We start from the raw sequence: 25,199 nt of genomic DNA, 5'->3' as shown, positions 1-25,199 counted from the left end.
TTTTATATATAGGTATTCTAAGCACCTTGTAGTGTTCAGATTCTATGTAATTTACTAATGAATCCTTAAATATATTTTACCCTTTCAGGCAGTCGCGTAAAAACTTGATCGTTGGAGACGAGAATTTCCAAGAAATTTTCTTCATATAATTTTATCGCAAAGTGCAATGCGCGGAAAATTGGCAATGTTTACTGATTGATCGTGTTAATTGCTTTTTGAAGTATTAAATAACACTCAGTTAATCTAGTTGAGCTGGTGTTATTAGTTATTACACCCGCGATGTCCGGTAACACAAACAAAAAGATAATTAGTAGTAACGTTAACACTTGCGCCAGTGTGCGCGAAATTTCCCGGTTGCAAAATCATGTAGGCGCTAATTGAGGTTCTAATTCTATATTACGGTGGTTTGAGTAACAATGTTACGATGCTACTATTATTATATATTCCTTGTAAAACTTTTAATGACTTATATATGACTTAATTTCCGACCCTAAATAAAAAACTTGAAAGAGTAGGTAAACATTGTGGCGTATAATTTCTTTTGAGTACTTAGTATATTTTTCTTATTTTTCTATAAATTACATCCGATATTGATAATAACGTAATGATTGTATTCAATTGAATACATATTAAGTTTCTTACGGGTATAAATATATGTTAATACTTAATATAAAAAAATAGATTTTCATTGAGACAAATGCGATTTATTGAAACATAGTTTAAATTCAGATTTGTTACCAAATAATTATAAAACACATCTGTAATATTTTTTATATTTTATAGTATTGTATACAAAAAGTAGTGAATCTATACATTGTTTGGTTTGGGCGAGCTAGACCGTCGTCGGGCAAAAGACCTAAAGGTGTCCTGCAGGCGCTCGGTCAAAGATTTTAGATTGCTTTTGCGAGTGGACTCCGGTTCCTTGATTTCCTGCAGAAAAATTTCACAAAAATTTAATAAACAACAACTTCATTTACAGTTTTGTTAGGTACTTACTAATAGGTAATGAATCGAGACATGAAAGCCTCTAGATAATGACCAATTTCCTATTTATTATAGCATTATACATAATTGTTTATCTTATATATGTCGTGTGTATTCAATGGAATAGACGAGATGCACTCTCGTCGATTCCATTGAATAGAAGCTAAGTAAGTGATGCGACTAATTATATAATCACGCAGAAGCTTGAACGCATGGCGGCGGTTATTGACAATCTCGTAAACAAGTCGATTTTACTCATTTTATAACTTTTGATAGGTCTGTTACCTCACTGTCATAAAAATAACTGAAAAAATACAATCTGTGCAAAGATCGTCGGTTCATTTAGACTATAAAAAATAAATTTAAAGTCTAATAAACCTCGGTTGGCGACAATTCCTCTTGTGGACTAGTGATGCTGATCGGCTGCATCTCCATGTCAGCTACATCCATCCCGGTCTCCAGGCTCCCCCCACTCTCCTCGGAGGAGGAACTCGAGAATACCTGTGTGTTTAATTAACAAATTGTTTCATAAAATCTGAAGCGCGTTAAATCTTAGACCATATCTAGCTTACCATCAGGCGAGATCGACCAAGCATTTCGCTATGAAGAATAAAAAATCTTCAATTTTACAATATGTTATTTTATATTTCAGTAGGTTACAACTCGTGGCTTCATCCGTTGTCCAGAACTTAACAGATTTTAGACTAATTTCCCTCGAAATCCTTGTTATCCATTGTTATTAACAGAATGAAAATCGGTGCGTTTTTTTAGGTTTATCGCAAAAAGACAGACAGACACGCCGGTTTAAAATGTGTATTAATGAAATTCATTTGTGCGTTATCATAACCTACTTAATCCTAATACATGTAGGTAGTTAGTAAATTATCATATATCTAGCTATTAATTTTTTGTTACTATGTATTAACTTGACACTGTTTTTGCCATTATTATGTAAGCAAGCGGATGCGTGCCGGATGTAGACATTATGTTGGCAATTATTAAATCACTACATAGTATAAAACAAAGTCGCTTTCCCTGTCCCTATGTCCCTATGTCCCTTTGTACGCTTAAATCTTTGAAACTACGCAACGGGTTTTGATGCGGTTTTTTTTAATAGATAGAGTGATTCAAGAGGAAGGTTTATATGTATAATAACATCCATTAAATAGTGGAGAAGTACTGTTATTTTTGAGGTTTCTAATGTGATGTCGTAAAAAATTACATTTTTTCCGCTTACATTGCAAACGCAGGCTGAACCCTACGAGTTTTATCAAAATAATGTACTAAGTATTATACACATTGAAAAGGTCTACAGAAAAGTCCGCGATGGTATATGTCTATCTCTTATGGATAACCCACAATAACTTTTTTTTGTCATTTACTTTTTATGACAAATAATGGCTAATTTTCGATGCGATTTTAACCAATACAGCATTAATCCTTAACTAATTAAATACCTTGAATACATTGTTCATTTAATATAGATCTATATGGCCCTTTACACCGTATGATTTAAGTGAATATTTTCGAAGATATTACAGATTTAAAAATTGCGGGACGTAGCGTTTGCAGCGGTACCGGCCGGCTATCTATTTTATACCCGTGCGAATCCGGAGCGGGCCGCTATGTTTTTATATACAACGTTCACAGTTTTTCTGTAGTGTATTAAGTATCAGCATTGCATCCGTGCGAAGCCGGGGTGGGTCGCTAGTTAAAACTATGATGGATAATATTCCCACGAGTTTGCAGGTAAAGTAGTCGTCTAACATATTATTCAATGAAGTGCATGTTATACAAGCGTGAAAGTTTCCTCAAAATCTGCCTAGTCATTCGTGGTGAGGAACTGTCATATACATAAACTAGCTTTTGCCCGTGGCTTCGCTCGCATCAAATTGTAAATGCACTGAAAACTAGCAAAAAAAATCGATCGACCATTTTAGGAGGAGTTCAGTGGAAAACAGACGCACAGAAAAATATAATCATTAATAACATAATACCGGAATGATAGACGTCCGTTTCGTGATGGGAATGTCAGGTGGAGGCGCGTCTCTGGGTACCAGCAAGGGGTCGATACAGAGTCTGTTATCCTCATTCGCGTTGAAGATGAAGAAGGAGTCAGCGAGGGGCGGCAGGCAGCGCTGGATGATATGAGCTAGCGCGAGGAGGGCGCAGAGTACCGCCGCCATCACAGCTACCACGGGGGCGAAGCCCAGCCTCTCCACGGGTAGCGAACATTGAGATTTACGCTCGTCGAACCTGCACAATTACCCCATTACAATTTAGATTTAACGAGCCGTACCGCCACTGAATTGCATAGAGATTTACTTTAGACCCATAGGTAGGTATAGAGGTTTTAAAATATCACCACGAGGAGTGCATCAATGTTGCAAAATTGCAAATTACAAACACACACGCATGGCTAATACGAGTTGTTACAGTAAATAGTTAATTTTAGTCTGTTTTGTTGTTATCTATCTTTTATATCAGTTATGTGTCGTTTATGTGTGTTTTTCTATAGGTAACTACTAAATCTTGATGGACTATAATACTGATGTCTTACTTAATCATATAAGGTAAAGTCGTGGCGTATGAAATTCGGTAGGTTTAATCCTGTTCTTAAAAAGTTTATTATTTTTACAAGACTGAATACTTTAAGAACAATGTATCTTTGAAAGTCATTAAAAGTTCATGCCGAAGTAAATGTTGTGTAAACCTATGATAAAATAATAAACAATGTTGCATTAACGCTATACAAATATAAATTACAGTTTGACTGTCTGTTGCGAAACAGCTGGTTCGTAACCAATTTACCATGCCATATAGTTTGAGAAGGTTATGTCTGTATCTTTTCCATTGGACATAGTGATACAGTAATTACTTAATTACCTTATAATTCAATTGTATTGACTTGATATCAATCTATTTCTAATTTAAATATTAGAAATAGATTGAAGAAACATGTTATTTTTAATAAAATTTTCCATCTAACTAGTTTAGTTATTTGGAATAGAACAGGTTCTCGGATAGAGTTTTTTACGATAAATAGGTATGGTTACAGATGAATCGTGAGGAAATTTGAGAAACATTAGGGATTTATGCAAGTACTATTGGATCGACCCACACCCAGGACATCCAAAAAACGAACTTACTATATTCGTATGTCATCCACCATCCAAATCATCCGAAGCGATAAGACAAACATTCCAAGTCCTCAAGCGAGTTACGAAACTGCTGGCCCTGAGATGTTGATGTTGCTTCATTGATTGAATAATCGCACCATTCACGACGTATTCTAAGGTAATTGTACGTACATAACAACAAAAACATTGTCGATTTTCCTATCCTTTGATAAGGATAAAAAAATGTATAAAACTATTATTTGAAGATACAATTTTCGTATAAACGTAAGGTCAATAAAATTATCCTATTTGAGGTATACAAAAATTAGTTCACAAGCTGTATTCCTATTGTGTCGAACTCGAAGAACGTATTATTAAATACCTATTACAAAAACTTGTTCGTTAATATGTAATAACTAATTAATAATTCCTTTGTAGAAGTTTTAATTTAAAATTTCAATCAATCAAATTCAATATCGATATTTTTTTATTCTATTCAATGAACATCAATCATGACGTAAGAATAATAAAAATACACTTTTAAGCAAATTCGCGAAATCAAAATATACGTAATATGTTCTTGCTTGTTTGTTGCACGAACAAAACAGTCTTGTATTAACAATGTAGAAACGAATGTACATAATATGTATAATAATTGCAATAATTACTATAATAGCAACGTCAAGTCAATTTTGAGTCAAATTCAATCAATTTCGACGAGTTAATTTATAAATTAAGGTGATGAATTAATTTTTCTAACATTTACGGCCCTTTTTAAACCTTCGTAATTTTTATATTATTAAAGTTGTCGTGATGAAAATTCTTGACAAGAAAGTTCAATAGTAACACAATACGTCTACCGTTTTAGAAACATGATTCCATGATATTTTCTCGATAGAAAAAAAATACAAAGTTCTCATTGTTATTTTTTTTTAATCTCTGGCATCTTCAAAATAACAAACGTAAAGTTACGACTTTTTGGATATTAACTATAAAATATACAACCTATACGTCTACCGTGTTAGAATTTTGAAATATGCGATGGTTTTGAAATAAACAAGAAATACTTGAAATTAGCGCCTGACCAGCCAATATAGCGAGAGCCGCCCTGTACCTTCCTACCCCGATCGCTGCACGAGTCATTCCCGCTACGGCCGTCACACGGGGAACTTGTGTCGCTTGCGCAATCGTAAAAAAGGGTGACAACACGATAAGACAAAATGAGACAAATGGGGACAATAAAGAAAATAAGAAGAAGAAACATAAAGGTTGGAGGAAAAAGAATGCTTACAATTGGAACAAATTAATGAAGTAAGTTGGTTTTATTTTAAATTTGATGATAATTGTATTATAGACGATGTTTGATATGTACCCCTGTTTTAAGTACATAACGAATGTGTAAGATTTTTGCATTTATAGCATAAATAATCTTTTCAGAAATCCGGAATCCAGAAGGAAAATAAACCCACTGATTGTTCACAATGTGAACCCACTCCTTCGTAAGTACCTTTATTCAGTCAAAAATGTATGTTATCAACGCTCTACTGGTTTTATCGCATGATTTCCATTTTTAACAAAAAGCAACAAAGTGCAAAGAAATAAAAAATCATGGTGAACTTAGTGGAAGTATGGTGGACGTAATATGGAATTATGGAACAGGAGCTCGTTGGAGTAGTATTATATTTTAAAAAAATACGAAAAAATTTCAAGAATTTCTTAGTAGGTGGTAGATAAGTATGTTGTATAAAGAATTTGATGTTGATATTTATTTCATTTATACTTACTACACCTGTGCGGGAAATTGCTTAGTACTAAAACAGGTTTATATTCATATTTACATAGTAATGTGAGTTTTCATTTCGAAAAATTTTGTGTAAGTATATTAAATTGAGTTCCTGGGTGATCTGGAAACACAATTGGGCCCGGAGGATGGCGCTGCAGTCACTCCTCCTAATCACATGAACCGATTTGGATGAATATTTGTGTGCACATTTCATTGTTGTGGGATGATTGGTTGATTCGTTTTCACATTAGCTAATATTATGTATTTTTGTTGTTAGAAAGTAAACTTAATTTAATGTTTATAATACATTATTATTGGTATAAATAAGCCAGTATTCGTCTCACATTGAAGTTCTCGTTTCTTTCTTCACCTGCCTACCTATCCTACCAGGGCCTAACTTTGTTCTGGCTATTTTATTTTGATTATTTGTAATGAATAATTACAATTATAATAGAGTGCAAAAAATAAATACATGCGTCAATATATTTTGTGTTTTTTTTAAAACAATTTTTTTATTTAAAAAAATATCATTCCGACCGCGGCTTTGCCCGCGTGGAATTAGGTTATATCGTGAATCCTGTTTTATCCCACAGAAGTGTTCAGTTCGGATAAAAAGTATCCTATGTGTAAATCCAGGCAATTAGCTATATTTTATCAAAATTGGTAATGTAGTCTTGACGTGATTAAGTAACAACTAACAAAAAAATATACAAATTAACATCCAAAGTTTCGCATCAGTTTTACTGTATTAGCGATATCTTCCACTCTTGACTTTGACTGAGAAGAATTAGGGTTTATAACTTCTTTCAGAAATAGTACCTTTCATTTCTGGGCATGATGTAATATCTACGTCAGCATCAAATTCTATCTAAATCAATTCAGTAGTCCGCGTAATTACCCGTGGCCCCGTCGTTGATGCGGCTTGACGGAACACAGTGGGGTTTTGGTCGGTAGGAATCCGACATAACCCACGGCCCCTTCCCCGGAGGCCGTGGGTATCTATGCAAGATTTCCCCACTTAAAAATTTTTTTTTTTTTTAGGTACCATTTCATTTTTTCAGAATAACAATATTTTTTGTTATTTTAAAGATTATTTATAACCTGTATTATTTTGTAATAAAGTAAACATTACGAAATAATAATAATTAATAATTATTAATAATGTCTAAGTAGTTGTTAAAAAGAAGATAATTTTGTGTTTATAAGCAAGAAAATAAAACCAATAAATCAACAATTAAATATATGTATAACAATATTATAACTGTATGACGACTCCATACATGTTTGTCCCGAGTCGGCCAGCGGCAGCGCGGCGAGTATGCAAGAATGACTTCGCGCACACCCGCGTTCGCGATAGCGAGCTATTAGACTCCGCCCGCCAAGCAGTGGATTTTTTTTTGTGTATCGTCTTAATGTAAGTGTTACGTAACTTGTTTATGATACATACACATGCTTTCTTTATACCTGATTGCTTCAAAAAAATTGATAATACTAATACTTTCAGGTCTTTAATTAAATAGGATTGGAAATATCAAACAATTGCCTATGTATATCTATTATAACGGTTTTACAATAATAGCGGTTTATGATTTGATTAACTTGTCCACCAAAAAGTGCCAGTGTCTGCCAAAAATGCAAATAAATACAACACGATTTAAATACACAATTCAGAATAAATAAATTGCTTGACTTCACATTTCAAATTTTTTATAACACGACACTAATCCGGCTTTAATAAGTCATAATGGACAAAATTTAAAAGGCACCAACAAATTCAAATATAAAATACCTCGCTATCAAATTCGCTTCACCCATTCGAAAGTTCTGAGGTAACAAACCCAAATAAACAGTCGAATTGTGAACCTCCTTCTTCTTATTGAGTGGAGCCATTAATTAAGAGAAGTAGAAAACAACCTCCTTTTGTGTAGTCACTAGTAAAACGTTACCAGTCATCCACGCCGCAATTCTTAATCCCGTCGCACACCACGCCGCTGGTGAAGCAGAAGTCATCGTCTCCAACCGTACACACGGTCTCGTTCTTGAGGAGACAACCCCCCCGGGGCTTCCGACGAGCTGATGTCACCGTCACTTGGTAGAAGTGGGCCTAGGATAGATACCTTTCTTATTAACAGAGATGAATAATTTTTTTTTAAGAATGGAAAAATTCGATAGCGAAGATTTGATTTTTGAACCCGCCTCTTTCACTTGCGGGGCGACGAATAAATATAAATATAAATGTATTCTCGCCTACCGATCTTTTATAAGTACAAAATTTTAATTAAATATATCCGTTCAAAGTGGATCAAAATCGAGTCTGAAGAAGTCGGTTACATACGTTTATACAGGCGTAGCTGATAAAAGGGTCCCATGTAACATGCAACTTGCAAATGTACATGTGCGCTCAGGTCACCTATATAACCAGCTCTTTTGCGGTTAGAAAATTCTAAAATAAAAAGAAAAACAAAACATAAATTATTAAAACTTTATACAAATCATTTTGATCAGCATTCGCTGAGCGTGCGCTTTAAAAAACAAAAAATGATTAATGTTCGCAACTTTGCTCCGAAATATATTTTTTATCACATACATATTTGAATTATTACGTTCAACAAAACATACACACGGTGGTTCATTTTAAAGTAGGTAATTATGTAATTATTGTAAACTAGCTGCTTGTCCCGGCTTCGCCCGGCAAAATAATTCAATTGAAATAGGTATTTTTGAGTTTATTGGTTACGTATACAAAAATACAGATCATTCCCTTTTATATGCCCCTTTTTAATATAAGTGAAGATAAGGACTACCTTTTGACAGTTTCTTAATTCTTAAGAGTCAAAAAAGATATGGGTAAAGTTGTTTTGAGCTAAGGACAACGCCCTTTTGAATTTATAAGGGTATTAAGGCAAATATAACATTAAAATATGTATAAATAAATACAATTTAATCATCGAAACCTTTTGAACTTCGTTTTATATACCTATTGCTATTTGCTCCCTTTTATAGATATCTATAGATACCTATACCTATATTTCGATTATTTCTATATCGTCTATCAATAATTGTTGGGCCTGTTATTTTAAATATTTTATAAAATACCTAATGCATTAATTGTCGGACACATTATCAAGTTTTTATGAGTGTATTAAATATCAAGGTTGAATCAAGTTTGAAAACAAAAAACAACGGCAAAGAATTACCTTAGTAAATTGTGAACCGCCATGATAATTAATCTAAGTGCGCATCCATTGTATAGTCTAAACATGTATATTTGATCATTACATTATTATGTGTCATTAAAAGTACATCCAAGTGATTTCAACACGGATAATGGGGACGAGTAACACGTTACTCATTATATACTGAGGGTATTTATAGAACTAAGTCAATATTAAGGTGATAATTCTATTTATATGTTGCATACCCAGGTGACAAAGACTTGATACACGGGGAGATCCTGAAGTTAAAGAGGCAAACAAACAGTTTAGAGTTAGATTACCTTTACGATTAACTAAATAATATTGATTGCTTGAATTAAATGGGGACTATACTTAATTAAAAATCACTTAATTAAAAATCGTGTGATACAAGTCAGTCTCGTTTTTCAGTAGGTATCTTATATTGTAACCTCGTTCGTTGCTAAGGACAAGTCCATCTGCCATCAGTGTATGTGCGATCAAGTAAAAATAAATTAATTGTTTATTATTCAATAACCTGTTATTTTACAAATTCAAATTCTGCGAATTTATATTTTATTTTATTTAAGGTTTCATCTAGTAGATTGAAATAGAGACCTATGATGTAATCGTCAGACATTCCTATTTACTGTAGGTAATATAAATGGAGTTAGTTCTCCTATTAACAACTTATTTCTTTTATTGTTTCACCGGTTCATCAATACATCATTATGCTAATGTCAATTATAATCGATTAACGAAAAATAATTGCCAATCTAAAAACCAACTTCACTCACATTAAGATCAGCATTGATGCTGCTATTACTGACAAATCGGAACCGCAGCCGATCCTTAACATGGAAGGTAAAGTAATGGGTCTGGTGGTTGGTATCAGTGACGTCACAGAAGCGGATGCACCTCCACTTCTTCAGCATGGTGAAGGCGTCCCGGTTCAGCTCGCAGTTGCTGATCACCGTTGTGGGGTAGCGCACCACCACTAGGAGGTGGTCGTTTGGGGATTCGGTTACTATTTCTATGGTGCAGCCGTAGTCGATCTCTGTTAGCGTTCGGAATACCTACGAAGTTATTGAAAGAGAAATAGAAAAAAAGCCACCATGACGTAAAAAAATATAAAAATTTCAAACAAAGAAGCAAACATAGTAATCGTAGCAAAAAGGATGAGCTACAAATCGTCTATAAAGATGCAATTAATAATATTGTGTTGGTATTTGGTTGGTTATTTTTTGTGCTGTGACTTCATTCTTCTCAGATTAATCCGCAATTTTCATTATACTGCATTGCAGATTAGACACAATGTTTAGATTTGGATAAATATTAATATCACACAGCAATAAATGTCTGATAAGAAGTCATCAAAAGGTTAAAACCTCTGTCTACATTGGAGCAACATTTATAGACTTATAATCCTCCCCACTATACTAATGCCTTAGTAACAAGGAATAATCACCAAAGTAATAGTATCAGACATGCCCATCCCAAACGACAGATCGTATCTCAAATGCTTGGAGAAGACACACGCATCGCTGATGTCCCTGGGCCGGTACAGCAGTAGGAGACCATGGCTCTGCACTGAGGAGAACAACACTACCAGCACATAACAACGTAGTATTGCACACATTGCATCTAGATGGCCATGAACTGACCTGTGCACGGCAGCACGGAAGACCTTAATGGCCAATTTTAGTGGCCAATGAGTATGTTAATGGCCTTGGCCAGTCTTAGTGGCCAATGTACATATTTGTTTTTGGTGAATCTAAGTAGCCAATGTATTTATTAATGGCCAATCTAAGTGGCCACTGTATTTATTAATGGCCAATCTTAGTGGCTAGTGTACTTTGGTGTAGGATGCTGTCGTCATCTTGTTTTGCGGAATGATATAAACGACTGGATGTTTTATGAATAGCTATATTTGGCAACAAATTTCGGAATAACGACGCTACTACCAGAGATTATAAATATTTACCTACTATACTACTTTTCCAAATGCGATATTTCGTACGAATTAATGATTGAGAATTTTACAGAATAATGTGTTTATTGATTTTAGATTTACTCTTCAAAAGCTAGTATAAGTTGTGTAGTCCTTGAAGCGGATGGGAAAGGGATTAAAGCCGCAGCCTGATTTATTTACTATAATAAAATGGTATATTACATTTAATTATTTCTGAAGGCGGTTCTTAGAACAATTATAGTTAGTCAATGAATACATGGCATATCGCAAATCACTCTAACAACCTTACGACAGTCAGCATTATTTATTATATGCGATTTATTCAATATTACTATGTGTGAGAAATAAACAATTTCTGCATTTTCATTTGATCGATACAAGATACACGATACACCCGATGCTGTGTATTCCCGTAACTTAGTTTTATAAGAAGCAATCTCTCGAAGCTTAATGAAGCTTAAGTTTCCAATGCAATTATGAATAATGAACTAACACAGGCGATGGCGAGGCAACAAATATTTCCTGATATATATTATTTTATATATTATATGAATTATGATAAATTTCACCTACTATGTACGATTATACGCTAAATATCAAGTTGCTGCTGACCGTTCTAATAACTTCCACGATATTTAACAATTATCAGAAAATCGATCTAAATACAAAAGTTAATGTTAAATCTAGATTTATATCCTTACGTTAATATTAACAAGGATATTCATAGATATATCTTAAGGTAACCTTTTATCATCTAGTGTAGGATCTTTGAAAAGAACTAAACTTCTATACTATTCCATTGTAGTTGATTCTTATTCTGAAACAATCATTCATTAGTAATATTTTGTGTTAATAGGTAATATATTTTTCCATTTATTTAGTCGAATCAAAACCAATCAAATCGGAAAGAAAGGAAGAAAGTTATTTATATAATCACTGTAATCAGTAATTCACACTCAATCGAATGATACCTACACGTCGGTCATTTCTCGAATTTAACATGTTAATAATTATTAACAAGGTCACATTCCCAATTAAATGATAATGCAGAACAAGTGCTCAATAATAAATATTTGCATGACTCGTGACAGCCTCACCTGTCATAAATAGCTCTCAACGTAATCCTTGTAGATTATGGTACGTGCTAAACACAAGTGTCGGTTACAAATTATCTAAAGCTAGATTTCCGCCCGCGGCTTCGCCCGCGTTTTCAAAGGAAAACCCGCATAGTTCCCGTCTCCGTGGGGTTTCCGGGATAAAACCTATCCTATGTAATAACTGATAATCCAAGTTATCCTCTTTAGGTATGTGTGCTAAATTTCATTGTAATCGGTTCAGTAGTATTTGCGTGAAAGAGTAACAAACACACACACACACACACAACCTCAGAAACTTTCACATTTTATAATATTTGTAGGAATTAGTAGGATAGTATGAAGTAGGATGTCATTTTATCCGTGCATTGCTCTAGCCTTTTTTGTCATCTGTGATACTTTTGCTTCTACCAACATCTGTCGTGGCTATAAGAGCTATGTTATAATCCGCTAAAGTTAAATCCGCTAATTATTGTGTGACGGTTGTTAAATCAACAATCGGCCTAGTCATTCAATTAAATGTCGCCATTCAATGAAAAAACTAGTCATTCAATCAAATAGCAGAATCAACCAGACGACTGTGACGAAAATACGCTCACGTCATTATGGAAATACATGTCCGTGGTCGGTTCTGTAGACTGTAGTGGGATAGACAGGAGACACTTATGTTCTCCCGAGTCCCTCCCAGAAGCTTTCGACAGTGTTCATAAGCTGCTTATCTTCATGCAGGAGCTGGAGTGGTTTCAGATTTTACTGTTATTCCGCCCCTACTTTTCTCTTTCGTCAGACCTGGGATAGAAACGAAATTAAATATAGCCCATGTGACTAAAAAAATCGGTCCAATAAGTTTGTGTGAAAACATGACAAACATACGTACAAAAATAAATGTTTCCTCTTTATAGTTAATTAGTTGAGATAATAATTAATATTGTATAGGAAATGTAAAAGTATTTATATGTATATCAGTAATAGAAAGTATGTTTGGTAATATTAGAGCGAAAGCCGTGACTGTGAGTACCAGTTAGTCCAGGAGGAATCGGCGCATGAGTACCGAAAACTATTCCACCTCAATTTTTTTACGTGATCCTCTTCAAATTGCCCTACTGATGATATAAATGCATGTTGCCATGGGGCAACCCGGTGCCATATTGTTTAAACCGAAATTGTTTAAACAATTGCAAGGAATTGTTATTTTTCAACCGGACAAATTTTTTTTATATTTTTTATCGAAATACCAATAAAAAAGGTCCAATTACTTTTCACGATAAAGTTAATATTTTCAAAGATATGAATTTTTTAAGGTTTGAAAAATCTCAAATTTGGGTACTTTCGACCCATGAAAAATATATTTAAAAAAAAAATAATATATAAGTAATATTTTTTTTTCAATTCTCTATACAATAGTTAATAATATTGTTAATAGAGATTTAAGAAAATTTCATTGTTTATATCTGTTTTTTAATTGTTAACTTCGCGCGCTCACAAGTACGCGCCGCTTACCTTTAAGTATCGCCGTCTCTCTCTTACTCATGCGCTGCATCGGCCTCTCTGTGTCTTGAATCATTATTTATCATTTATCTTAAAAACTATCAACTTTATCAAGATTTCTAAAGAGAGCAATCTTATTAATAATTAAATTGTCTACAATTTGTTTCTTATATATTTTTTTCTGAAATCAATTTTTTTAAAGTTATTTAAGCATAAATTGAAACATGTAATTAAAATTACTTTTTTGTCAGTTTATATTACTTTTTTGTTATTGAAACAGCAAGTAAGGTAAAAGACCCAGTTATTGACACTGGCCTAGTTGTTTGACACTCGCAATTTGATTTTAATTAAAAGAATGAAATGTTCTCAAAAAACCAAAGATCTTAAAATTTTTAATTCAAAAATTATATTTATTAATTTATTAGAATTGATTTGTTTTTTTTTTAACTAAAATAAAATTTAAAGTGTCAATAACTAGGTCTTTTACCTTATTAATTACATTGAATAACTTCTTCAAACGAAAGTTATAGATGGAGAAGTATGAAATAATAAAACAAGATTTAAAAATAAGTATTTATTTATTATCAATATTATTTTTATATATTATATTCTTACAGTCTTCTGAATCACAACCACATAGAAGTATGCAACTTATATTATTTGTGAGCGCGCGAAGTTAACAATTAAAAAACAGATATAAACAATGAAATTTTCTTAAATCTCTATTAACAATATTATTAACTATTGTATAGAGAATTGAAAAAAAAATATTACTTATATATTATTTTTTTTTTAAATATATTTTTCATGGGTCGAAAGTACCCAAATTTGAGATTTTTCAAACCTTAAAAAATTCATATCTTTGAAAATATTAACTTTATCGTGAAAAGTAATTGGACCTTTTTTATTGGTATTTCGATAAAAAATATAAAAAAAATTTGTCCGGTTGAAAAATAACAATTCCTTGCAATTGTTTAAACAATTTCGGTTTAAACAATATGGCACCGGGTTGCCCCATGGCAACATGCATTTATATCATCAGTAGGGCAATTTGAAGAGGATCACGTAAAAAAATTGAGGTGGAATAGTTTTCGGTACTCATGCGCCGATTCCTCCTGGACTAAGTATGGATGTTTGGTTCTTTGAAACAAAAACAACTAATGGGATCCGGTTTAAAAAAATAAATTTTGGCACAGATTATATTCAGACTTTTCTTTCACACAACACTTGAGTGAATTCGTATGATTTTAAAATTATGAGTTTATGTTCACATTATGAGTATATGAATCAAAGATGCAATATATTCTGATTTCAATATCGCAAGATGTCCTTTGCGATTTTTTACGATAAATTTATTTTCGAGTAAAAGAGGTTGTTAGCACTTTATCAAGTTAGTTTTTATTTCGTTTTTAATTCATGCTTGTGTTTGTCTCGCAGTTTTAACAAGTGACATTCTATAAATAGTAAACATAATATACTACTTGTATATTGTAGGCCGGTTTCTCGCTAACTTGTAAGAAATTATAATTAGGTACTTCTTGATAATGACGTCAATTAACTCATGGAGCTACAAGCCGGCTTGCTTTAAGCTAAATAACATTGAACGAACGGAAGGTTAACACTATTTACCACCTTAAAATTTATTGCTGACAAATTATTTATCTGAAAATTTCGTTATTAAAATAATAGGTACTTTTTTTAACACAAAACTAGTTAAACCGCCTTAAAATGGTCAGTACCGGACAACATTTAAATGTGACCAACCGGAATGCACTAGCTATCAAATAAAAAATCTTCACCAAAATCGGTTCACCCAGTCGAAAATTGTAAGGTAACAAAACAAAAAAATTTAGGGCTGATTTTTCAATCCTTGGTTAAAACTTATTCGTCGAATAATGTATAAAACTACCATTTTAAAAACATATTCTAATTGCCCGTATTTAACAGTTTACGTGACATTTTAATATTATCGTGTAATACTTTATTGGACGGATAAGTTTTATCCAAGCATTGAAAAATCGGCCCTTAGTCAAATAGCTTAAAAATTAGATAGCTTTTCGTATTTCGAACTAGGTTGGACTTATGTTTAGAAGTGAGAATAATGTTTTATAGCGGTTTTATACTATAACTTTAGTCTGTCAAGAGTATATAAGTTACATATTATTATGTAATATTGACATGATTTTAAAAGGACTATGGAGTTTCTTGCCGATTCTTCTCCATAGATACTGCTTTCCGAATCGGTGGTAAATGTTAGAAATACTTATGTAATGACGATTCGAAAGTGCTACTAAATAGTAGTCTAATTGAATAAATGAATGTTTGAGTTTTTTTTATAACTATGTATATAGTATTTGGATTAAAAAATGTCGTGTTTCAGATGGTGTTAGCAACGGAGCCCAACGAGAGGTGTCACTACGGCTACAAGAAGGATCTCCGCACGGCGCTGCCGCAGCTGCTCGCTGTCAGCGTCAAAAACCTTCTGCTTCTAGGTAAATTTTAATTGTACTTTTTAATTTTGTACATTAGACAATGAAGTAGCATGATTTTTTTCACTTATAGCAGGAGCAGGACTCATAATTCGATGCATAAGAGATAGATAATTTAGTGGAGATTAATTCTCGTTAATATTGATTATACTTTTTTGCTGGTCATCTTATACCTTGTGATAATAAATTTAATACAATTAACCTTATAAACTGATCGTTGCACGTTATTAGGTCATCGCATAGAAAATATTGAGTCAAAGAAAACAGGAACTCAATCCAAAGCAGATTGTCTGTAATCAGGGTTGGTTAAAGTCCACGATTACTCTCTAAGTACAGTATTATTGTTTATTTCGATAAAAATATAATTTAGTGATACTTATCTAATTTTTAAACTAAATATCCATTTACATAAACTAATAGTTAAGTTTTCTTATTTTCTTTTAATTTTGGCGCAAATCTCTCGAGTTTTGCAATCTTATGTTCCTTCTAAATGACAATAACCAACACAACTAAAAAAGAATTATCGAAATCGGTTCAGCCTTTCACGCGTGATGCCATGACCAAGGATAAAGAGATTGATTTTTATGTATAGCGATTTACCTTAGATACATCCCGTATCGGTATTATTTAAGATTATAAGTGTTATGTAAAATGGTAAACCTTACTTAATATATTAATAGATATTGTTACATTAAAAGGAACATAATTTTAACTTCCCTTTTAAAGGACTGAATAAATTCTAATTAAGGTATAACAATATTTAGCAAATTTTAATGTTATTCTTCATACGTTATCTTTCAAAATTATAATGAAACAAGAAAATCAGTGCATTTCATAACAGCACTAATTGTAAGTATACATGTAGTTGTAGTTAGTCAGTAAATATTAAATAGACGATATTAACCTTTTGAACGCCAATGACATCTATAGATGTCATGCGCAATCGTGCCCTGTGCGCCAACGACACCTATACATGCCAAGAAACAGATCATAGATAAATACAAAATAAACATATTAAACCTTTACTTTTACGTGTTTTATTTATACAGTTTATGAACTGAATCCCCAGTTATTACATAATTGTACACAGTAAACAAAATTGCCAAGTAGTTATTCAAATATTTGATGACAAAAAATAACTTAATTAATGGCTAAAAAAGCATGTTCTCTCGCGCCAATGACATGTATACGTGCCTACTAGTGATGTAGTGTAATATTCAAGTAACTTCATTAAAATTTCAGCGAAATTACTCTAATTCGCTTAATTTTTGTAATAACTACAAAAAAAATATATAAGCTTAGTCACTGAGAAAAAAGGTAAATACTACATTCTTTGGTATAATACCATATTGTCTATATTGTGGATATTGTTGATTTGAATATTTTCCTTTTCGCTAATCATGCGCATCCCTAGCACAGTATCGATATGCAATCCCTTCTGCGCCATTGACATGAATAGATGTCGGACTGGTGACGTCGTAAGCGCGTGCCGTGTTGTTAAGTGCGGAAAGTTGTAAAAATATTTTATCGAGTATTGCCGAGAGTGTGAGTGCCTTTATTAGAATATTCTTATGATACAAATTGTCGCTATGTCATATCAAAATATGGTAACCTACATATAATTAGTATTTGTAATAACTCAAGTATTAAACTAAATGATTGGAAAATAAATACATATGTAGTTTTAGAGCTATTACGCACTGTCGACAAGTCGCCGGCGACTGTTACTTACTATAGTTTAAATAGGGGCTTGCGCACTGTCGTCCAGGAGTAAGTCCAGTCGCCGGCGACTGGTCGACAGTGCGTAATAGCTCATAATGCAATTCCCTTTATTTAAAGGTAATAGTTGTTTTGATATTTACAAATAAACACTCCACAATAATACCTATAGTTCATATAAACTTAATAAATAAACTCGATAAGTTATAATAATATACAGCTACACATCCCTAATCAGAAGCGAGAGATTATAAAAAAAAGGATGGTTGCCCGCGCCATTGGCATGTATACATGCCAATGGGGCGTAACTGATAGAGAATAGTGCTGTAACTTGCTGCAATTTTATATGTATTTTTGTATCTCAAAAGGTTGATTTTTTTGTTGATAGTTGCTATTTAATGTGGTCTTAAGTTTTTACAGTAGGAGATGAGGTTAAATAAATATTATTTTTGTGTTATAAGCTGTTTATTCAAATATTCAGACGTGAATTATTATGTTTATCGATAACATTTTGGAATCCCTACTATTTTCAAGGTTATCTCATTGAATTTGTGGCTTGGCGTGGAGGGCACGGCGATGCGTTTTTGCTCTGGCGGTCAAAAGGTTAAAGATTGCTTCCGTCTGCTGACATTTTATTACCTACAAGTTAAATTCCTTTAGAAGCTGAAATCTATATAAAGTATTTTAATATTCTTATCGTTTAATAATTTCCTGGATCTGATGAGTAGCCAATTATTCTGTCTGCGGATGTACTAAATAAAGTTTTTAAATGGTGTTTTAATAAACGACAAACGTTTTCAAGATGTATTTCTCTTATCACGATTAAAACTAAAAGGAGCATCAGTTATATATAAATATGTTGAGAATTTATTGTTGACCGATACAATAGTTTTCATAAATATTCTCGTAACAAGATCAATTGTTTTTAAACAGCAGATATCCATGGTTATGAAATCGACTATTGTTCTAGGAATAGACGATTCATAATCATTATGTATATTTATAATTAGCGGTACATTGTAAGTTGTAACATGTAATAGTTAAATAAGAGGACAATTCTTTTTTAACAGTAAATTACAAATTATTAGAATTACAATGGTGCGTGAAAAAACGTTACGTTGTGGAATTCCCGTCCCTATTTCACATGGCCACAAGTCACAACGTAGGTTGAACACTTCAGTACCTATTATATTTTTCTTCAAGATATATTTTGTACAGAGAGTGGACACGTGTCTTACGGGTCTCGTTACGGGTGCACCAGGGCATGAAATATTGTAGACGGAGTTAGTGCATTTTAAGTACTTATTAAAAGGTTAATAAAATAAATTTGCGTTATGATAGTTGAGCGCTTTAATTATTACAATTTAACCATTTGTTACAGTAGCGTTTAGAGATTAAGTTAAATGTAAATATGTATTTTGAATTTTATAAAGTAAGTACTCTATATATACGTTGTACGGTGTACTTCGTGAATTGTTGCAGTTTGATTGAATAAGACATTGTTTTCAATAAAAGGCTTCACTCTACTCCAACAGGAATGAGGAACCATAGTTTGTAATATAAAAATGGTTAAAAGAGTATAAGGACTACATTTTTGGAGATAAACTCTTACATAAATAAAATATGTGTTAAAATTATATTAACTTTAAAGTAAGTATTAATAAATGTGTTGAAAACAATGTTAGTGTTTTGTTATTATCGCATAGTTTGTGCTGGCAGGAACAATGCTTATTTCCCAAGAGCAATGAGCGCCGCGGTAATGTCGAGATGAAAAGCTTTTTAATACTTAATAACTTCAAACAATCATTACTTTGTGTTTGTGTGTAATGTTTCTTTGTTTTTATTTCACGTTCAACAGGGCTTTTTTGGTATGAGTTTTGTGCCTTGAGATAATAGGAGGCTAAAAAATGACAAAGGCTTTTTGCTTATGACTAATGGAAATTTGACCATCTGTGCAATTGTTAGTTTCATCAATACAGAGTAAACCAGTATAATCTAAGTACTTCAATTTTCTAAATGCGTTTCATGTTATCACGCTGTACGCTCTTCAATATTATTAGGGTTGATTTGAAATAGCTCTTGGCCTCAGACTTTCATGGAGGAACGCAGACAGATTTTCTTATTTATCAATTTTAGCATAGATGTTTGCAGAGCGTTTTTATCAAATCAATCGGATAGTCTAGTTTGAAATCCTTTTAAAAGATATTAGGAAGATTTTTAGAAAACTATGCAAAATTGGACCAAAATAGCTAAGAAAAACGGGAAACTCGATTTATTTCCGTGTTCCAAGTTCAGTACCTTGGAAGTCGGAATGTCTGCTATTATTGTAATCATTGCATTACATGTCAGTTCACTGTCCCATAGATTACACTGTGAGGACACTTCAAAGTATCTTATCTAAATGTTAACGCGTAGATTGAGATTCTAGGCTTATCCTAGGCGAATCATACAGCCAGCGCCTGATATAAACTTTCCTAAGTGTGACTCATTTATTTCCTATTCCGTAGTAAATGCACAAAGGAATTATTTTCTTGTTATTTAAAGTACTGTCAAATAATATAATCCAAAAACATCATATTTCCGGTAGTCCTTGTGGTAACTATTTGGTATTTAAGGTAAAATACCTTTCTCAAAACCAATGAAATGTGAAATGAGAACCATCGATGTGTGATTCATATTATGTCAACTTTGTATTTTAAGTCTTAAGAGCATACATAAGTTTTAACTCAACAAAATGCAAGTTATAATCAAAGTACCTCACAATTCACTATATGTCAACGTAAAACGATACCAATTTTCTTTCGAGTATCTACATCTACTTGAAACCATCATTCCTTATCTATCAACTAAAATGCAGTTTTGTATTGGTGTTAGATTACTGAAAACGATTCGTCATCTTGATGATTTTAGGCTTGAGACACGTGTAAGAAATTAAATAGATTAAAAATTATTCCAGGGCGTAGGTAGATGAACGGAGTAACAATAATACATGTTGACATGTAAAATATTTCTATAAATATAACTTCTATATGATTTATGAATATTCATAAGCGGATTTGAATATTCATTTGTATGTGTCAAGTAGGTGGAGACAGGAAGGGGTTGAAGATTTTGCAAATATAAATGGCGAAGGTAACTTATTTGTGACGCCATTCAGCCTACGCAAATCAATTGGTTCATAAACAAGTTATACCTACGCATAGATATTTAATATCACAAGACAGTTACTATTCTCATGAGTGAAATAATCCAAATATAATATATTTTTATCTAAACACACTTTTGAAGATGAGTGTACAGTAAAGACGGAATGCAAACGCAAGGAGAACGTGAAGTGTTCGGTTCAAGGGTACGCGACTGTACATCGGTTACTTTAGACTTGCTTATTGTCAGAATTATTTATGAGCAAAAAAAAAACACTAAATTGAAGGTACATTTATATATTATTCAAAAAAAGTGTTTAGGTCAGTACTGTACGCGATTGTACCAAAATCATTAAGGAAAAAGGCATTGACCTCAATATGTAATACAATAGTAATAACTATTATCTAATCTGACAATGGTCTGGGTTTTTAGGGACGTATAAAAATGTCTTCAGCCTGGCAAAGTCCATCAGTTCCTTGGAAAAAAAAACCTACATGAAAGTCAAGATTTCGAGCTCTAAATTTATTAGTTGTAGACTAAAGTCTAAACTATTTGTATGTACATCCTCCAATAAAGCATTTCTCATTATAATTATCGTCTATTTATTACACTTTATATACATTCTAACACATAATAAATTGCATTGATTGAAGTACATTAATTTTAATAAATAACAAAAAAAAGGTCGATCAAAATGATTGATCATGACAATGAGCAGGCATCTTAATAAATCTATCTCCTTTTTTAGATACAGAAACAGGAAAATCTAACTTAAAATGTTAAAACTAAATAAAAAGGATAAACAGAAGATGTAATACGAGGAATATGATATTTAGAAATCTAATATCTTTCAATTGAGGGAAATAACTCTTGAATAATTTTCTCTCAACCCATCCGCGTATGAAAATAATTCCTGGAACAGATTCCATTGGATTCGTCTACGGGATGTATTTCACTTGCGTGGTTAACTCGGATAAAAGCATTTTATTCCGGTATATTAAGGTTTCAGTTATTCAGACGATATTGGTAAAAATAGATAAGTACCTTATTGGGTATACGTTTTATAACTTTGATTAATAACTGAATTTGATATTAGATATTTTAAACCATTTGTCATAAAGAAAGAATGACAAATAATACGGTATTTATATACATAAGAGTGAGTGCAAATTATGTCTCACACTTGTTGCTGAGACTTGAACCAACAGTGACTTCGATGTCAACAAACTTATCTGTGTTTATTTCTTATCTAGACTAGATCATAATCACGAGCTCTTGTTAGACAATAACGAGACTGCCTCTAGCTTCTAGCTTCAATCCGTGGCATCGCTTGATTTTGTCCAAAAAATTTCTGTGTAACCATTTTGAAGGATAAATCATAAAATACCTCATGATTTTCTATCTTTATGTCAAATATTGAAATTACTTATATTTTTTTATGTATAAATAAAAATATAAAAAGAAAAGGCTGTCGCAGGAAATAACATTTTACTTTTCGACTAATGATTCCCATTTCCCACGTATTCTACATATAGAACTCATTACACGTATTCTACATAGAAGTATAAGTAGGTAAACATCCACAAGCTTATTATTTAAAAGAAACCCACACGATATAAAAATACTTATTTATGTGATTTAGTCCTTACCTATATTGATTTAATCATGTCCTTTTCATATTGAAGGTATGATAATAATCTGAGTTTGATCTATTTTCAATGTAACAACCTTCAAGGTCGCTTCTAATAACTACATTGTGCCCCGCGGTTTTACCCGCATTGTTCCGATATTGTTGGTAGTGTGACGATATAATATAACTTATAGTCTTCCTCGTTAAAGGGGATATCTAATACTGAAAGAATATTGCAAATCGTACTCCTAGTTACTGAGATTAGGGCGTTCAAATAAACAAACTCTTCAGTTTATAATAAGTATTAGCACAGGTATTAGTATTGATAGCGAAAAAATATGATTGGAACTAATGTCCTTGCAGTCATTTGATAAATAAAACTTTTTTAATTTTCATTGTACGTATAACTAATTACTTACTTCTATGAATGTAATTATAGGGTACTAGCGGTCCGCCCCGGCTTCGCCCGTGGTACATATTTCGCAATAAAAGGTAGCCTATGTTCTTTCTCAGGGTCTAAAGATTTTCTGCGCCAAATTTCATCAAAATCGGTTGAGAGGTTTAAGCGGGAAAGCGTAACAGACCACAGGTAACAGACAGATAGACAGACAGACAGAGTTACTTTCGCATTTATAATATTAGTAGGGACTAGTAGGGATTAGTAGGGATGTAAAAATCATTCTGAAACAAAACAATGATGCCTTTTATCTGCTAAGTAACATAATAAGTTTTCGCAACAAAGGCTTGAGATGTATAATGCGTGACTGTATTTGTACATTTAGAAGTTCACAATTTTTAAAAGTTTTAATCGATGTTCAAAATAAAATGCTTAAATACAGCAGGATATTGTAAATTACTTTTTATCATTATAAAACACTAGCTTTCCACCCGCAGCTTCGCCTGCGCAGTCAAAGAAAAACCCGCATAGTTCCCGTTCCCGTGGGATTTCCGGGATAAAACATATCCTATTTCCCGGGATAGAAAGTAGCCTATGTCGTTTCTCGGGTATCAAAATATCTCAATACCAAATTTCATGAAAATTGGTTCAGTAGTTTAGGCGTGATTAAGTAACAGACAGACAGACAGAGTTACTTTCACATTTATAATATTAAGTATGGATTAATAAATTATTAATTAATTTAAAATTAAACCAGTCGATTCATCTACACTAATATTATAAAGAGAAAAACTTTGTTTGTTTGTTTGTTTGATTGTAATGAATAGGCTCATAAACTACTGGACCGATTTTAAAAATTCTTTCACCATTCGAAAGCTACATTATCCATGAGTAATATAGGATAGGTTTTATCCCGGAAATTCCACGGGAACGGGAACTATGCGAGTTTTTCTTTGAAACCGCGGGCGGAGCCGCCAGTGGAAAGCTAGTATTTTTTTAAATCAATTTCATGCTAGGAAAAAATACACAGTTAGTCGTGCATAGACGTTACTACGTCTAATATACTCATTAGATACATTATTTACTTACATGATAAAAGTTTTCAGGAATAACGTGTAGAATATTTTATGATATTGAATATTTAAATACATTTAAAGTAAAGTCCGTATTTTTCAGTGAAAATGTAATGCTTTTAGTATCCTTTGAGAGATTACCGAATGTAGATTAAACCGAGAAAGATTTGTCTATTTTATCTGAATTTGGATTCAAGTGATATTGAAATAGATTTATTTACTTATTCAATGGAGTGGGTCAGGAAATAAATGTCAAGACCGTTCGGAAACGAAGTCACTATCTTACTATGTTTGTTGCTATTTTTAACCTACTTCAAAAAAGTGTACACTCTAAATTCATGTGACATTTGTTTTTTTGTGTGTTACGTCAGGTAAACCAAATTTTATAATCTTCTTATATATAAAAATGAATCGCAAAATGTGTTGGTAAGCGCATAACTCGAGAACGGCTGAACCGATTTCGATAATTCTTTTTTTATTATATTCCTTGAAGTACGAGGATGGTTTTTATGTAGGGAAAACGTAAATATGTACCACGGGCGAAGCCGGGGCGGACCGCTAGTTTTATACACATTTAATACGGTGTTTTTAATTTGATCATGAACTGACGAGTAATTTATATGTAATGCATACGTAGTATATTATTATTAGTCTGTGGTAATGCATATTTAATTGACTTCGTTACATCGATAAAAATAAAATTAATTATCCAACAAAAAAATCTTAAAAGTAAGACAGCAATAAATAAAAAAGAACAATTAGTCGATATTACTACATTAAAAGAAAAAAAAGAAAACTACACATACCTATGTAGGTACTTGTGTAATTTCGTTTTAACTTACTTCAACGAGATATTGCCCAGTAATTTATTAAAATGGCTGTTGTTAAGTAGTTTACAAGATTCGCACACAAACCTACATTAATAATTAATAATATAGGTTGTATCGTAAATAGACATACAAGATTAGTTTCCTGGTTGGCTTGTCCTTCCGGTCACTATTGGACGCTGAATAGTTGATACATTCCGGTTCCCAGCGATTATACCTAATGCAGGTCCTAAACAGTTTCTAGCTCTTAATTAGTCAGATTCTAGCATAAATTACCACTTTCTGTGATAGATAAAGATTTATTGGC

The 25,199-nt window shown here is 32.5% G+C and overlaps 2 protein-coding genes across 3 annotated transcripts in view; one reads left to right on the top strand and one right to left on the bottom strand.

The window, feature by feature from the left end:
* Window positions 1–25,199, top strand: part of LOC149490945 (facilitated trehalose transporter Tret1-like) — a 48,660-nt gene that overhangs the window by 10,646 nt on the left and 12,815 nt on the right. For both annotated transcript variants that reach the window (XM_089696081.1, XM_089696071.1), the window contains exon 2: window positions 15,994–16,105. In XM_089696081.1, coding sequence (XP_089552207.1) covers window positions 15,994–16,105 — 112 coding nt within the window. The remainder of the gene's footprint in view (window positions 1–15,993; window positions 16,106–25,199) is intronic.
* Window positions 808–10,698, bottom strand: LOC149490946 (uncharacterized). The gene is made up of 6 exons (XM_089699984.1): window positions 10,528–10,698; window positions 9,857–10,135; window positions 7,833–7,990; window positions 2,982–3,240; window positions 1,363–1,485; window positions 808–930 (listed from the first exon to the last, which is right to left on the bottom strand). The coding sequence occupies exons 1-6, from the start codon at window positions 10,696–10,698 to the stop codon at window positions 808–810; spliced, it is 1,113 nt and encodes a 370-aa protein (XP_089556110.1).

This window comes from Colias philodice, chromosome 1, assembly GCF_061535455.1.
Source record: "Colias philodice isolate Cphi_HAF_F1 chromosome 1, ilColPhil1 Martin Lab GWU primary, whole genome shotgun sequence".
Taxonomy (NCBI): Eukaryota; Metazoa; Arthropoda; class Insecta; order Lepidoptera; family Pieridae; genus Colias; species Colias philodice.
The sequence above is the reverse complement of the archived record's forward strand: the minus strand, read 5'-3'. Positions and strand labels throughout refer to the sequence as shown.

Bases quoted from the DNA above. Each gene is read 5' to 3' on its own strand.
- LOC149490946 (XM_089699984.1), bottom strand. From the start codon at position 10,698: ATGTGTGCAATACTACGTTGTTATGTGCTGGTAGTGTTGTTCTCCTCA. The intron at 7,991-9,856 runs GTGAGTGAAGTT...TATCTATCCTAG, and splicing joins GCATCAATGCTGATCTTAAT to GCCCACTTCTACCAAGTGAC. The intron at 931-1,362 runs GTTTATTAGACT...ATTTTTCTGCAG, and splicing joins AGGAATTGTCGCCAACCGAG to GAAATCAAGGAACCGGAGTC.